Source organism: Bubalus bubalis, chromosome 8 (genome assembly GCF_019923935.1).
Source record: "Bubalus bubalis isolate 160015118507 breed Murrah chromosome 8, NDDB_SH_1, whole genome shotgun sequence".
NCBI lineage: Eukaryota > Metazoa > Chordata > Mammalia > Artiodactyla > Bovidae > Bubalus > Bubalus bubalis.
Genome location: NC_059164.1, coordinates 98,534,455 through 98,551,252, shown reverse-complemented (window position 1 = coordinate 98,551,252; position 16,798 = coordinate 98,534,455). Strand labels below are relative to the sequence as shown.

Below are 16,798 nucleotides of genomic sequence, written 5' to 3'. Positions count from 1 at the left end.
TGCCTGTCTTCTGTTTGTTTTTTGAATGGTCCGCAAGCTAAAAATGGTTTTATATTTTAAATGGTTGAAAAAAATCAAAAGAAGAATATTTCATGACAAGTCCAAATTGTACAAAATACAAATTTCAGGGCCTGCCCATGGAGTTTAATTGGAACATGGGCAAGCTCATTTGTTCCCATCTTGTCTGGAAAAGTTTCGACTGAGCCTGGACAGCCCACAGAACCTCAACAATTCACTCTCTGTCCCCTTTGCCAGCCTCTGAGTCAGAAAGTAGGAAAACAGAGAAAAGTAAAGCAGCAAGACGGTCAATACACTACTGGGTAACACCAGTATTACAAGTCACCAGCATTCTCACCATGATAACCTTGAAGTCTACTTTCTGAAAAACTTCACATAAGGTGAAAATGTCCAACAGACAGTTGGCAATAGAGGACTGGAGAGAGGAATGAGGTAGGAGCTTGCCTTCCATTGGTTCCTTTAGGGTCCAGCTTTGTCCCTTGCCCTGCCTCTGAAGGTACCACCGATCCTGGTGGCCTGGGCAGGGCTGAGGTCCCCGCCCCGCCGCAGGCCCCACCCAGCCACAGGCCCCGCCCCGCCGCGGCCCGCTCTCAGTCAATGAGCCCCACTCTTCCTCTTCAGCTGCAGGGAGCCGTCATGGTTGCCTCCTGTGTCCAGATGCTGGTGGGCTTCTCAGGCCTCATTGGCTTCCTCATGCGCTTCATCGGCCCCTTGACCATTGCTCCCACAATCTCCCTGATGGCCCTGCCTCTCTTCGATTCTGCGGGTGATGACGCCGGGACCCACTGGGGGATTGCTGCCACGTAAGTACCCTCCTGGGTGGGAGGGCCATTTGAGTTCCCTCTAGAGGAAGGTTACCCAGTTAAAAGAGTGAGTCCTGGATATTGGCAAGCTCAGGTGGTTTACAAGTACTTTCATGAACATTTGTTGTTGTTCAGTGGCCAAGTTGTGTCGGACTCTCCCTGACCCCATGGACTGCAACATGCCAGGCTTCCCTGTATATCTCACCATCTCCTGGAGTTTGCCCAAGGTCATGTCCATTGAATAGATGATGCCATCCAACCATGTCATCCTCTGTTACCCTCTTCTCCTTCTGCCTTCAATCTTTCCCGTGTCAGGGTCTTTTCCAATGAGTCAGCTGTTCGCATCAGGTGGCCAAAGTACTGGAGCTTCAGCTTCAGCATCAGTCCTTCCAAAGAGTATTCAGGGTAGATTTCCTTTAAGATTGACTGGTTTGGTCTTGCTTTCCAAGGGACTCTCAAGAGTCTTCTCCAACACCACAGTTTGAAAGCATCAATTCTTCAGCACTCTGCCTTCTTTATTGTCCAGCTCTCACACCCATACATGACTACTGGAAAGACCATAGCTTGGACTAGATGGACCTTTGTCAGCAAGATGATGTCTTTGCTTTTTAACACACTGTCTAGTTTTGTCATAGCTCTCCTGCCAAGAAGCAATTGTCTTCTAATTTCATGGCTGCAGTCACCATCTGAAGTGATTTTAGAGCCCAAGAAGAGGAAATCTGTCACTGCTTCCACATTTCCCCCTTCTATTTGCCATGAAGTGATGGGACCAGACGACATGATCTTAATTTTTTTAATATTGAGTTTTCAGCTGACTTTCACTCTCCTCTTTCACCCTCATCAAGAGGCTCTCTAGTTCATGTACATTATAATACCTTAAAAAGCAGTGAAATGGCTATTTAGAATGTATTATTCCGATTTATTTGTTATTAGTCCTCACAGACAATGAGTTCATCACAGGCAGTGTCTAAACATATTTAGTGCAGGGTTCACAGATGGCTGATGCTACCTGTCCCTTGCCTCCTAGGTTTTCACTGAGCAAATATTTGCACACCTCCAGCTCCTGGGAAGGGTACAGAGACATAGCCCAGCTCTCAAGCATTTGGTAGTTTAGCAGAGGGTTAAGACTTGAGTCCAAGTACCTGTGATACTAGGAGACACTGATGAGGGTCCCAGAGTGTCAAGCTTGTACAGGGAATGGGGCGGTGACAGCCAGCTTGTGGGGGATGGAGAGGGCAGGGGAAGAGTGTCAGGAAGGCTTAGGAGTGGGGTGGGGAAGAGGCCCTCAACATTTAAACAGAGCTTTGGAGGAATTTGGCAACAACAGATGGATGTGTTCATTCACATGGGCTTTGACCCTGGCCTCAGTGGCTCCAGTCTGGATCTATGCAGCTGTCATGCTCATTTCTCAGGTCCCAAGGAATAGTAGTCCTCTGCCCACTCTTCCTCTTCAGCCACCGGCAGCCTCTGAAAGGGGCCTGCCCACCTGTTCCCAGCTGGCAGGATGCAGAGCAGGGCCTAGATGAGGACCTTCCTAGCACAGCCCCTGCTCCCCAGACCCAGAGGCACACGGTAGCCCAGCTTCCTGGAGCCTCGCTCTGGATGTGCCCCAGCTCACGAGGTTGGGTGTGGTTTGTTTCTGTTTCAGGACCATCTTCCTCATCGTGCTGTTTTCTCAGTACCTGAAAAACATCGCAGTGCCCGTGCCCGTTTATGGACGAGAGAAGAAGTCTCACGCCTCTAAGTTCTACCTGTTTCAGATCTTCCCTGTAAGAAGCACTCCCCACCCGCTGCCATTCTTAGCTGACTCAACTGGAGAGTGAGGGGCAGCTTCTTGCTCACCCAGATGGGCCTCAAGTCAAATGCTCTCTACCTGCAGTGGCCTCTCCTCCTTGGCCTCCCCTAACTGCTCCTCCCCACCCTGCCCATGGGTGGTGGGAGCATTGGCTTAATGCCCTACAACTCCTCCCTCAATGCTTCTCTCCTGCGGGAGCAGAGCGCTTGCCCCAGGTTGCTACAGCGGTCGCCAGTGTGGGACGGCTTCCTCATGTTTCCCGGGATGTCCTCAGAGCATGGCCCTGGGGGAGGTAGCCAGAATCACCACTATGGGTACAAAACGAAGGGCCAAGATGCTTAGGTTCTTTCTCATTGGTGCTTTCTCATTGGTTCCTGGATGATTCAGATGGTGCCTCCTTTTTCAGAGCCTTCTCTGTTGAATTTCTTCCAATCTGTCAAGCAGGCGCAGTTGCCAACCCCATAAAGGTGTTTTCAGGTTTGATTCACCTATGACCTACATTCTGCATTATAAAAAAGATACTTCCATGTAATGATCTCATTGATCCTTCCACAACCCTGTGGGCCAGTGGTTCAGAAGTTCAGTGTGCATAAGATTCACTTGGGAACGTTGCTAAAAATACAGATGTCTGGAGTTCTACCACCAGAGATTAAAATCAATACATCTGAGGACCCCACTTTAAGAAATCCTGCTTCAGGCTCTGCAGAGCAATGGCTGAAATTCCATTGTACAGATGAGCAAACTGAGGCTCAAAGAGTTTGAAGCAAGTCATGTGATCAGCAAACAGTAGAAAGGGAGTCAGCTTGCAGTCCTTCTGACCCAGGCCTTGTCTACTTTCCTGGACATTTCTGCCTCTACCTGGCATGAGGTCTCCCTAAGGTTTACTGTCTGTGTTCCTTTACTGTGTTACTTATCCACTGACACACAGATTTCTGTTGTCACTGGGAGGGTTCCTAATCCAACACTTCCTCATTTTGAAGAGCTTTCCTGAATTCTCTCTTTTGTCCAACCTTGCTGGGAGGTGTGGACAGGGGCAGGGAGTGGGACCAGGTGTGAAGGGCACCTCCCTTCCGCAGGTACTGCTGGGGCTCTGCATCTCGTGGCTGCTCTGCTTTGTGCTCACAGTCAGCGACGCCCTCCCTTCAGCACCCACAGCCTACGGGTATCTGGCCCGCACTGACACCAAAGGCAACGTCCTGAGCCAGGCTCCGTGGTTTCGCTTCCCTTACCCAGGTAATGAGCAGACTGGGCCCTTGCTGCCTGGGACACATGCTTCCTAGGTCTGTCCATGGGGCTCAGGGCACCAGAGCGGGTGGTGAATAGCGCCACGGGGTAGGGCGAAGAATCTTCTTCAAGGGATCTGACAACAGCCTGTGGGGGGGGAAAGCACAGAGGAACCCCGACCTCTAGCCAGCATCTGGGTCTCCTCCTGGACTTGGTGGGTCCCACACAAGGGAGGCTCGGGACTGAATGAGAACATTTCTGGGTTGGAGGTCAAGGCCATCCCTTAGGCCTCTTCTGGTCTCCTTTCCCTGCAGTTCTTGGCTCAGGTTGTGTGAATAAGCACGTTTCAGTGGTGATAGGCAGGGGTGGCCTCAGGGGCTAGGGAGCTACGGCCTCCCTGAGTAAGTATCTGGACTTCAGAATGCTTCAGGGCCTTCCTGGGAAAAGGCCGGGCTGCTGGTTCTTTGTGCGCGCTATGACCTCAAGGTCAGGGCATGGGACCCACCCCCAGGGAGGCACGGGTAAGGCAGGGGTTCAAGACAAAGTCTCAGGACAGTTGTGGGGCTGGAAGATGTGTTGCCTAGTGTTTAAAGCCTTCCGGAGAATCCTCTCGGAAAGAAATTATTTGGGGTCCAGTAACCTGTTGTCTTCTGGGTTAATATTCCCTCTGCATTGCATTTTCAGGACAGTGGGGCCTCCCCACCGTCAGCCTGGCTGGGGTCTTTGGGATCATTGCAGCGGTAATCTCCTCAATGGTGGAGTCAATAGGCGATTATCATGCCTGTGCCCGCCTGGTGGGGGCACCACCCCCTCCAAAGCATGCCATCAACCGAGGCATCGGCATCGAGGGCCTGGGCTGCCTGCTGGCAGGGGCCTGGGGGACAGGGAATGGCACCACCTCCTACAGCGAGAATGTGGGTGCACTCGGCATCACCAGGGTAAGGCTGAAGACAGTGGTCCATGGGTATGTGTGTGTGGCAGGGGTGGGTGGTGGGTGTGCAGGCTAAGTACCTGGATCTGTCATCCATGTCTTAGTCTCTTATTGTTGCTGCAACAAATTACCACAAACATAATGGCTTTCAATAACGCAAATGTATTATCTTACCAATCTGGAGATCAGAACTCCAACACAGGTCTCACAGGACTTCAGTAAAGGTATTAGCGGGGCTATGTTCCTGCCTGGAGGCTCCAGGGGAGAATCCATCGCCCTGCTTTTTCCATCATCTAGAGGCTTCCCACATCCTTGGCTATGGCCTCTTTCCCCCATCTTAAAGCCAGCAACATTGCATCTCTCTGACGTTTCTTCCCTTGTCATGTCTCCCTTTGACTACACCTGGGAAAGACTCTGCTTATGTGGGTATGTGTAATTAGATTGGGCCACATGGCTAATTCAGGATACTCTCTCCATCTCAAAATCCTTAAGTCCCCTTTGCCATGTGAGTTTGGGATCAGATGTGGACATCTCTGAGGAGCCATTATTCTGCTACTGTTCTGACCTTCTTGGCTGCGGTCACCTGTGCCTGCGTGTCCCAAGGGTGCCTCTCACTCAGCATGGCCTCTGTGATGTTCAGCCCATGCCCCCGTCTTACCTCTCCTCCTTGTAAACCTTGTCCTGTGGATTCACCCAGGGCATCCTTATCGTCTCTGACCTGCACCCCTCACAGTGGATTCTGTCTTCTCTGTGTGCCTGTGGCCCTCCTGTCCTCTTGTCTCCCAGCAGGACCACAGCTTGATCAATCATCTCTCACCTGAACATGGCAGCATCCCTATCTCTTCCCAGGATCTTGCCCATCTCTCATCAGGCTGCCACCTGGCTGCCCAAGGATCTTTCTAGAACCCAATTAAATTAGTTCCTACTTAAAATCTCTTCTGGGCTCCCATTTTCCACAGGAAAGCCCCATAAGTTCAGCACGAATTCTTCAAGATGGTGTTTTCTAAGAAGGCTTAGAAAAGCATATTATTACGATGTTGCTTTCCTGTCTGCTTCAGTGCAGAGGTGTGGTGTTTCCCAGAACAAGTGAAGTCAGCTTTGGAGAATACAGAGCCCGCTATTCATTCCCCTCGCTGCATTTTCTGATCGCGCCCTCAGACCTACCCACCTCTGTGTCTGCACGGCCTCGGGCCCACAGGGGGAGCTCAAACGCGTGGGCAGCAGCAGAGCCAGCGCCCAGCCCTGCAGCAACTGACACCGTGGACGCCTGGGTACTTTCCCAAAGTTTCCAAACCTTAGTGCAAGTGAAAGGAATGTTTTTCCATGTGAGGACCACTGACCCACACAGAAATATAACAGGAATGGGCTACATGAGTAAAAAGCAGCAACTATTTTTCCTGCTAAAGGAAGCAAATATCATGCAGAACAGAAAATTATACTTAATAAATGGAACAAAAAATTTTTTTGATGTATTATTTCTAAATTAAGGCTGTTTAGAGTAGAAGGAAAGAGTGGGGCAGAAAGGTACATGAGCAGGCTGCAAATCGAGTTGTTCAGTTGCTCAGTTGTATCCTACCCATTGCGACCCTGTGGACTACAGTTCAGTTCAGTCCAGTTGCTCAGTTGTGTCTGAATCCTTGTGACCCCATGGACTGGAGCACACCAGGCCTCCCTGTCCATTACCAACTCCAAGAGTTTACTCAAACTCATGTCCATCGCGTCTGTGATGTCATCCAATCATCTCATCCTCTGTCATCACCTTCTCCTCCTGCCTTCAATCTTTCCCAACATTGGGGTCTTTTCCAATGAGTCAGTTCTTCCCATCAGGTGGCCAAAATATTGGAGTTTCAGCTTCAGTATCAGTCCTTCCAGTGAAGATTCAGGACTGATTTCTTTTAAGATTGACTGGTTGAATCTCCTTGCAGTCCAAGGGACTCTCAAGAGTCTTCTCCAACACCACGGTTCAAAAGCATCAATTCTTTGGCACTCAGCTTTCTGTAGTCCAACTCTCATATCCATACGTGACTACTGGAAAAACCATAGCTTTGACTATACAGACTTTTGTGGACAAAATAATGTCTCTGCTTTTTAATATGCTATCTAGGTTGGTCATAGATTTTATTCCAAGGTGCAAGCATCTTTTAATTTCATGGCTGCAGTCACCATCTGCAGTGATTTTGGAGTCCAAGAAAATAAAGTCTGCCCTTGTTTCCATTGTTTCCCCATCTGTTTGCCATGAAGTGATGCGACCAGATGCCATGATCTTTGTTTGCTGAATGTTAAGTTTTAAGCCAGCTTTTCCACTCTCCTCTTTCACTTTCATCAAGAGGCTCTTTAATTCCTCTTTGCTCTCTGCAATAAGGTGGTGTCATCTGCATATCTGAGGTTATTGATATTTCTCCCGACAATCTTGATTCCAGGTTTTGCTTCATCCAGTCCGGCATTTCGCATCATGTGCTTTGCATATATGTTAAGTAAGCAGGGTGACAATATACAGCCTTGATGTACTCCTTTCCCAATTTGGAACTAGTCCGTTTTTCCATGTCCAGTTCTAACTGCTGCTTCTTGACCTGCATACAGGTTTCTCAGGAGGAAGGTAAGGTGGTCTGATATTTCTGTCTCTTTAAGAAAATTCCAGTTTGTTGTGATCCACACAGTCAAAGGCTTTAGCATAGTCAGTGAAGCAGAAGTAAATGTTTTTCTGGATTTTTCTTGCCTTTTCTGTGATCCAGTGGATGTTGGCAATTTGATTTCTGGTTCCTCTGTCTTTTCTAAATCCAGCTTGTGTATCTGGAAGTTCACGGTTCACGTACTGTTGTTGAAACCTGGCTTAGAGAATTTTGAGCATTACTTTGCCAGCATGTGAAATGAGTGCAATTGTGCAGGAGTTTGAACATTTTTGGTTTGCCCTTCTTTGGGATTGGAATGAAAACTGACCTTTTTCAGTCCTGTGGCCACTGCTGAGTTTTCCAAATATTGGCATATTGAGTGCAGCACTTTCACAGCTTCATCTTTTAGGATTTGAAATAGCTCAGCTGGAATTCCTTCACCTCCACTAGCTTTGTTCATAGTGATGCTTCCTAAGGCCCACTTGACTTCACACTCCAAGATGGCTGGCTCTACATGAGTGATCACAGCATTGTGGTTATCTGGGCCATTAAGTCCTTTTTTGTATACTACTATTACTAAGTCACTTCAGTCATGTCCGACTCTGTGTGACCCCATAGATGGCAGCCCACCAGGCTCCCCGATCCCTGGGATTCTCCAGGCAAGAACACTGAAGTGGGTTGCCATTTCCTTCTCCAATGCATGAAAGTGAAAAGTCAAAGTGAAGTCGCTCAGTCCTGTCTGACTCTTCGCAACCCCATGGACTGCAGCCTACCAGGCTCCCCCATCCATGGGATTTTCCAGGCAAGAGTACTGGAGTGGGGTGCCATTGCCTTCTGTGTATTCTCACCACCTCTTCTTAATATCTTCTGTGTCTATTAGATCCATACTGTCCTTTATTGTGCCCACCTTTGCATGAAATGTTCCCTTAGTATCTCTAATTTTCTTGAAGAGATCTCTAGTCTCTCCCATTCTTTTGTTTTCCTCTATTGTTTGCATTGTTCACTTTGGAAGGCTTTCTTATCTCTCCTTGCTATTCTTTGGAACTCTGCATTCATATGGGTATATCTTTCCTTTTCTCCTTTGCCTTTCACTAGTTTTTGGTTCTTTCCTAGTTGGTGGGGTGGGAAGTGGGGGACAAGTGGAGGTGTGGGGGGAGGAATTAGTTTGGTCAGAGGCTTCCCATCACTTCTCTAGGGTGTGATGGGATGTCACAACAGCCCAGATGTCAGTCCTGAGACCAAAAGAGACCCAGGGCTGCATGGTAAATTCTGTGGGAGTAGGATTTGAGATGATCTGCCATTCATGAGATCATAAGTATATCCAAAGGGCGTTGGTTGAACCTGAAAAGTTGATTCACTGTGCTTAGATTCATGCTTAGTTCCCACAGTTCATTGTTAGGCTTGTAAACAAAACAGAAGTTTCCTTTGATGTGGTAAATTCTTTTTTTTTTTTTTTTTTTTGATAGGCAAGAAGTAGCTTTATTAATATAGGATAACTTTAAGAGCTGCAGCGGGCAGGTGAGGGAGGCCTGCTGATGTGGTAAATTCTTATCACATGTTTTCTTATGAAGTCAGTTAAATAAATTGTGCTCATGGTCTTCTCAAGGCAAGAATACTGAAGTGGTTTGCCATTCCGTTCTCCAGTGGACCATGTTTTGTTAGGCCCTGAATAGCGGGGGCATGCCCTTCAGCCACTCCATGTGGCCAGAGGATGTGGCTGGTGCCCTGGTTGTGCCACTGCTGGTCCTCGCTGAGTGTGTCAACCTTCACCAGCTGCCAGGTGGCAGTCAGTGGTCAATGTGCTCTTAAGCTGGGAAGAAAACTAAGCAAAGGTGAAATCTGCTACTCTATCACTGCATTAACAGACTTCAAGTTGTTGACATTGGAGTATCTTAAAATTTTTAAACATTGTGGTAGAAGACACATAACATAAAATCTACCATCTTAATATTTTTGAAGTGTACAGTTCAGTACTATTAAGTGTATCCACCCACAATGCTGTGCAACAGATCCCCAGAGCTTTTTATTCCTACAAAACAAACTACCCTGGAGTATCATTTTAATGTTTTTGTTCATTTCTTTGTTTTTTTTTTTACATTTTGGCTGGACCACATGGCATGTGGGATGTTCCTTCCATGACCAGGGATGAAGCTTGCACCCTGGGAAGCCCTGTCAAACATTGCCCATATACCCATGGACTTATTTATGGGCTCTCAATTCTGTCCCCTTGGTGTATGTGTCTGTTTTTATGCGAGCACCATACTGTTTTGATTACTATAGTTTTGTAGTATAGTTTGAAATCAGGAATTGAGATGCCTTCAGCTTTATTTTTCTTTTTCAGAATTGCTTTATATATTTGGCATCTCTTGTGTTTACATAAGCATTTTAGGGGCTTCCCTGGTGGTTCAGATGATAAAGAATCCCCCTGCAATGCAGGAGATCTGGGTTTGATCCCTGGGTTGGGAAGATCCCCTGGAGAACGGACCGGCTACCCACTCCAGTAGTCTTGCCTGGAGAATTCCATGGACAGAGGGTCCTGGTGGGCTACAGTCCATGGGGTTGCAAAGAGTGGACACAACTGAACAACTGACACTATACTACTATATGTAAGCATTTAGCATTTTTTTTTCTATTCCTGTGAAAATGCTGTTGAAAATTTGATACGGATTGCATTGAATCCGTAGATGGCTTCAGTAATATGGACAGTTAGCAATACTAATTCTTCAAGTCATGACATAATATACCTTTGCATTTATTTGTGTCTTCTTCAGTTTCTTTCCTCAAAGTCTTATAGTTTCCACCTCCTTGTTTAAATTCATCTTTAAATATTTTATTGTTTTTGATGCTATTATGAACGGGTATGTTTTATTTCTTTTTCAGATGTTTTATTATTAGTGTGGGAAAATGTGACATTTCTGTACATTCATTTTATATCCTGTAACTTTACTGAATTCACTGATTAGTTCTAAGAGTTTCTTACTGGAGTCTTAGGATTTTCTACATATGAGATCATATCATCTGTAAATAAAGATAATTTTACTCCTACCTTTTTATTTGGGTGCCTTTTATTTCTTTATGTTACCTGGTTCCTATGGCTGTGGACTTCCAGTAATGTGTTGAATAGGAGTGGTGAGGTTGTCACCCTAGTCTTGGTTCTGATCTGATCGTAGAAGAAAAGTTTCCCACCTTTCAGCCTTGAGCATGATGTGAGTTGTGGGCTTTTTATATTTGCCTTTAGCTACATTCTTTCTCTATTTGATTTGTGGAAAGGTTTTTTTTAATCAACAAAGGATGTTCAATTTTGTCCAGTGCTTTTTCTGCATCTGTTGAGATGATCATATATTTTTATCTTTCATTCTATTAATGTGGTGTATCACATTTACTGATTTGCATATGTCGAGACATCCTGGCATCCCAGAGATAAATTCCACTTGATCATGGTGTATGATCCTTTTAATGTGCTGTTAAATTAGGTTTGCTAATATTTTGTTGATAGTTTTTCTATCTATATTCATCAAGGATATTGGTCTGTACAGTTGACCCTAGAATAATATGGGAAATGGGGTGGGATTAGGTGCACCAACCCTCCTCACAGCCAAAAGCCCTTGCATAACTTATAGTTGGATCTTTGTACATGTGGTCCGTCCATATCCGTGGTTCCATCATATCTGTGGTTCCATCATATCTGTGGTTCCATCATATCCATGGTTCCACATTCACAGATTCAGCCTACCATGGACTGTTTAGTGCTACAGTGTTTACTGTTGAAAAATATCTGCATGTAAAAGAACCTGCTGCTACTGCTAAGTCGCTTCAGTCGTGTCTGACTCTGTGTGACCTAGAGACGGCAGCCCACCAGGCTCCCTCATCCTTGGGATTCTCCAGGCAAGAACACTGGAGTGGGTTGCCATTTCCTTCTCCAATGCATGAAAGTGAAGTTGCTCAGTTGTGTCCGACTCTTTGCGAACCCATGGACTGCAGCCTACCAGGCTCCTCCGTCCATGAGATTTTCCAGGCAAGAGTACTGGAGTGGGTGCCATTGCCTTCTCCGGTAAAGGAACCTACACAGTTCCAAATCATTGTTCAAGTTTCACCTGTACTTTCTTTGCTTGTAGTGTCCTTATCTGGCTTTGGTACTGCCAGGGTAATGCTGGCCTCCTATAATAAGCTTGTGAAGTAAGTATTATTAATTCCACCTGATAAATTTGAAGGCTGATATTTGGAGAGGTTAGATAACATGCGTAAAAAGCACAGCTAGTTAGAGGCAGAGTTGGAACTGGCTCTCAAACTCCATTCTTAAGCATTGGGCCACTCCTTCCCAAAAGAGACTTCTTGCCACTTCTTCACAAAAAGCTGCCCAGAGAAGGAGCACTGGAGTCAGGACTTGAAGATAGGTATGAGAGCAGCAGAGAGGAGAGGTGAGGGCAGAGGCTGGGACCCAAGATCACACCCTCATCCTTTCCCTATCCCCATGAGACGTAGAGGGGCTCCTCCTGCAGGTCCCCTGGAGCTGTTGTTTGTGATTCCCCAGGAAGAGCGCAGAGGTCTCCAGGGCATGTAGCCTGGTTGGAGCTCAGCCACCATCTCTATCCCTTCTCCCTGCGTGCTGCAGGTAGGAAGCAGGGTGGTGATTGTCGCTGCGGGCTGCGTGCTGCTCCTGATGGGCATATTTGGGAAGATCGGGGCTGCATTTGCCACCATCCCGACACCCGTGATCGGAGGCATGTTCCTGGTGATGTTCGGGGTCATCACTGCCGTGGGGATTTCCAATCTCCAGGTGAGGCAAAGCACCCTTGGAAAAGCAGCAGCACTGCATCTCCTGAGAGGAGCCCATGGGGATGGAGATGAATGGAACAGCCCGGGGACAAGGGAGGAGAAGGGCATCCTCCAGTCCAAATGCACCGGCCCCAAATGGAGGGAAGAAGTAACCAGGAACATCCAAACTTCTGAAAAACAAAATTGGATCCGTTTGGATCGGATTATCCAAACCACTCAGCTCTCAGGGCCAGGGGGGAGTGGGACTTGACTGGGAGCCTGTGCCCTCTGAATCCAACCTCCCCCTCCAGCCTCCAGTGATGGGCGAACAGGGGGCACTTTAGTGGGGTGCTGGGTGTTCACTATAGGGGCTGATGGCTCCGGGCCTCTCTCTTGCAGTACGTGGACTTGAACTCACCCAGAAACCTCTTCATCTTCGGCTTCTCCATCTTCTGTGGGCTTGCCATTCCCAACTGGGTGAACAAGAACCCAGAGAGGCTCCACACAGGTGATTCTCCATCCTCTAGACTGTGACCATTCCAGGAGCAGAGCCGGTGGGGCCCTTGGTTCCCGGGAAATTCCTGTCACTTCTTTTAAATTAACTATAGTCACCATGTTGTACATTACATCGCCATTACTTATTTCCAGTTTTGTTGAGATATAACTGGCATACATCACTGTATGATTCCAGGTATACAGCATAAAGTTTTGATGTACATCCATTGTGAAATGATTACCAAAATAAATCTAGTTAACACCCATCATCTCATATGGATACAATAAAAAGAAGTGGGGGGAAAGAGAAAAACATTTCTCCTTGTAGTGAGAACTCTTAGGGTTTATTCTGTTAAGAACTGTATGGTTAACATACAGCAGCATTAACCATAGTTTTCATGTTGTACATTACACTGCTCATCCTTATCTCATAACTGGAAGTGTGTACCTTTTGATCACCTTCCTCCAGCACCTGGTTCTTCTCCCACATCCTGCTTCTGGTAACTGCAAATCTGATCTCTTTTTCTATGAGTTTTTTTTTTTTTTTTTTAAGACTCTACATATAATAAGTGAGATCATACATATTTGTTTTTCTCTCTCTGATTTATTTCACAGCACAATGCCCTCAAGGTCTATCCATGTTGTGTAAATAGCAACATTTCATTCTTTTCCTTATGGCTGGATAATATCCATTGTAAACATACACATTTTCTTTAGTTGCTCATCCACTGAAGAACACTTAGGTTGTTTCGATATCTTGGCTGTTGTAAATTATGCTACTGTGAATGTGGCTGTGCATGTGTCTTGTTGAGTTGGTATTTTCATTTTCTTTGAATAAATATCCAGAAGTGGAATTGCTGGGTCATATGGATGGACAGGGAGGCCTGGTGTGCTGCAATTCATGGGGTTGCAGAGTCGGACACGACTGAGTGACTGAACTGAACTGAATGGTAGTTCTATTTTCAATTTTTTAAGGAACATCCATGCTGTTTTCCATATGGCTGCACTAATTTACAGTCCCATTGATGATGCATAAGGGTTTCCATTTTTCCACACCCTTGCCAACACTTCTCAGTTCTTTTTGGGAAAAGCCATCCTCACAGGTGTGAGATGACTACCTCACTGTGGTTTTGATTTGCATTTCCCTGCTGTCAGCGATGCTGAACACCTTTCATGTACTCGTTGGTCATCTGGACATCTTCTTTGGGAAAGTCTCTGCCAAGATCCTCTGCCCATTTTGTAATCCCTGTCACTTTCGTCTCCACCGTAGGGATTCTTCAGCTGGACCAAGTCATCCAGGTGCTGCTGACCACGGGCATGTTTGTTGGTGGATTTCTGGGATTCCTGTTGGACAACACCATCCCTGGTAGGGCTCATCTCTGCCCTGTAAGCTGGCAGTGTGGGTAGACGGTCAGCATTAGGGCCAGCCGCGTTGCTTCCCTAGCCCCAGTTCCCATGTGAGGCTGGGCACAGTATACCCTGAGTGGGTCCAGGGTCTGGGTGGGGTGATTTAAAGTCCCTGTCTACAAATATAGTCACATTCTGAGGAACGTGAGGAGGGCGGTTAGGGCTTCAACATATGATTTTGTGAGTGGGTGGGTGAGCACAGATCAGCCCATAGAAGGACCCTAAGGTGGGAAATATACCAGAAGCAAAGCGCAAAAGGCACAGCCCCAGCTCTCTTAGAGCCTGCAGTCTAGCTGGGGAGGGAGAGAACACAGTATAGATTCATATCTCAGCAAAAGCCATAGCTGGTGTGCTGTGCTCCAGGTGCTCTGTACTGAGCGTACAGAGAGCAGCAGGACATGCCCGGCCTTCTGGAGCCTGACAGGCTCGTAGGAAAGGGAGACACAACCACAGACCCTTACAATACAGGGCACTGAGTGTGGCGGTGAGCACACCAAACCCATCAGTGCTGAGGATGTGTCCGGTGAAGGCTGCAGAGTTGTCCTCACTGGTGGCTTTCCGTGCTCCCTTCTTGGTCCTCCGACAGTTTCTTGAAAGGACCTCTGTAATAACTCCTGCTTATTCTGATATTCTGTTTTCCACATTTCTTCTCTCCACCAAATACAAAAGACACCTGCATTCTAGAAACATTGAAACATAGAAAGGTCTACCCTGGAAGAGGAGGAAAGAACAGTGGTTCATAGAAGGTCGTACCCTAGAGCTCAGAAAACTCCTGGTGATGAGCTGAGTTGTTGTTGTTGTTTAGTCACTCAGTCACCTATGACTCTTTGTGACCCCATGGACTGCAGCACACCAGGCCTCCCTGTCCATCACCAACTTCCGGAGCTTACTCAAAATCATGTCCATGAGTAGGTGATGCCATCCAAACATCTCATCCTGTGTCCCCTTCTCCTCCTGCCTTCAATCTTTCCCAGCATCAGGGTCTTTTCCAGTGAGTCAGCTCTTCTCATCAGGTGGCCAAAGTACTGGGGCTTCAGCTTCAGCATCAGTCTTTCTAATGAATATTCAGGGTTGATTTCCTTTAGGATCGACTGGTTGGATCTCCTTGCTGTCCAAGGGACTCCCAAGAGTCTTCTCCAGCACTATAGCTCTAAAGCGGCAGTTCTTTGGCACTCAAGCTTTCTTTATGGTCCAACTCTCACATCCATTGAGTTGAATTGGGTGGAGTTGAGCTGAGCTGATTCTTGGGGTGGGCTGGGAGAAGGAGAAGGACGACCTGCCGGCTGGATCAAGGCATTGTGAACTGGCCTCTCCAGACGTTCCTCCTGCCCAGGTCCGCCAGCTCCCTTGGGGCCCAGTCCCGACCTCGCTCTCTGTCTCCTATTAGGAAGTCTGGAGGAGAGAGGCCTTCTGGCATGGAGTCAAGTCCAGGAGGAGTCTGAGGAGACTACGAAGGCCTTGGAGGTCTACGGCCTCCCCTGGGGGATCGGCACCAGGTTCTGCACGTCCTCCTGTGCCCAGTACCTCCCCTTCTGGCCCAAGGAAGGCGAGGTGGGAGTGCGCGACCTCTCGCTCTGCCCCTGGGACTCAGAAGAGGGGCCCCGGAGGGCCACAGACACCCGGATGTGAGAAGGCTCCTTCTGCACCGCCCCCACCCAGTGTGCTCCTCGCCCCACCCACCATGGGAGGTACCCTGTCGACCTGAGCGTCTCTGCACCCCACACGTGGTGGCAGAGTTAGATAAGTGTTAGATTAAGGCCAGGGCAAGCGTGCTGTGACCCCCGTCAGCGAGTCACTGAGGTCTAGACTCAAGCTACATCCTTACACCGTGCTCAGCCCTCCCGTCTCCAGGGTAAACCAGGGCAGCCCGGTGTCCACGCAGAAAGCCTCTAGGCAGTATTTTGATGCGTTGGGAGGCAGAGGCTTTGGGTGGGGTAGGGAACAGAGATGGGGCTGTTAGCTGAAAGGTGACAGTAACATTTCTCTTCCTCCGCAAAGAAGTATGAGGCCTGCTGACCCCTCCCATGCAGGTTCCTCCCATCCAGATTCCTCCCAATCAGGCCCCTCCCCTCCAGGCCCCTGCCACTGGGAAACGCTGAGCTTGTGCTAAGTCATTCCGTCGTGTCCGACTCTGTGCAACCCTATGGACTGTAGCCCGCCAGGCTCCTCTGTCCATGGGACTCTCCAGGCAAGAATACTGGGGTGGGTTGCCATTTCCTCCCCCAGGGGATCTTTGCCCCCAGGGATGGAACCCACCTCTCTTACCTCCCCTGCTTCGGCAGGCAGGTTCTTTTCCAGTAGTGCCACCTGGGAAGCCCCTGTAAACACTGAAGGGTCTGCAAAGCTACACTCCCTGCATATGCCCAGTGCTAGTCCTTGGAGTCAGATTGTGCATCACAGGATGGTATGGTGAGGCAGTGAGCACTGGGGGTGTGGGTCAGATGGCACCAGGTTTGGACCCTAAGACTTAACCTGCACTTCAGGTTCTCACAGGGACGTGAAACAGCCAAAGCCTTGGAGAGGCCTTCAGTGGAGGGGAGCCGCTGTTGCCATGATTTATAAACTGTTCAGAGCAGGTGAGCCTGCTCTCTCTGCATCCTCAGTGGATTAGTCAGGATTCTCTAGAGAGACAGAGCCAATAGGGGGTGTGTACATACATATATATCTATGTATATACATATATGTCTACAGAGAGATATATATATGTACACACACACACACATATGGGGAAGGCAGATGGAGAGATTGACTTCAGGATTGG

General features: G+C 47.9%; 1 protein-coding gene across 5 annotated transcripts in view; it reads left to right on the top strand.

The window, feature by feature from the left end:
- Nucleotides 1-16,278, top strand: part of LOC123327516 (solute carrier family 23 member 1) — a 66,806-nt gene extending 50,528 nt beyond the window's left edge. For all 5 annotated transcript variants that reach the window (XM_044946907.1, XM_044946908.1, XM_044946904.1 and 2 more), the window contains 8 exons: nucleotides 640-821; nucleotides 2,470-2,590; nucleotides 3,693-3,849; nucleotides 4,525-4,778; nucleotides 11,993-12,157; nucleotides 12,535-12,643; nucleotides 13,901-13,996; nucleotides 15,425-16,278. In XM_044946907.1, the coding sequence (XP_044802842.1) occupies nucleotides 640-821; nucleotides 2,470-2,590; nucleotides 3,693-3,849; nucleotides 4,525-4,778; nucleotides 11,993-12,157; nucleotides 12,535-12,643; nucleotides 13,901-13,996; nucleotides 15,425-15,666 (1,326 nt within the window). In that variant the 3' untranslated portion in view covers nucleotides 15,667-16,278. The remainder of the gene's footprint in view (nucleotides 1-639; nucleotides 822-2,469; nucleotides 2,591-3,692; nucleotides 3,850-4,524; nucleotides 4,779-11,992; nucleotides 12,158-12,534; nucleotides 12,644-13,900; nucleotides 13,997-15,424) is intronic.
- Nucleotides 16,279-16,798: the final 520 nt, after the last annotated feature.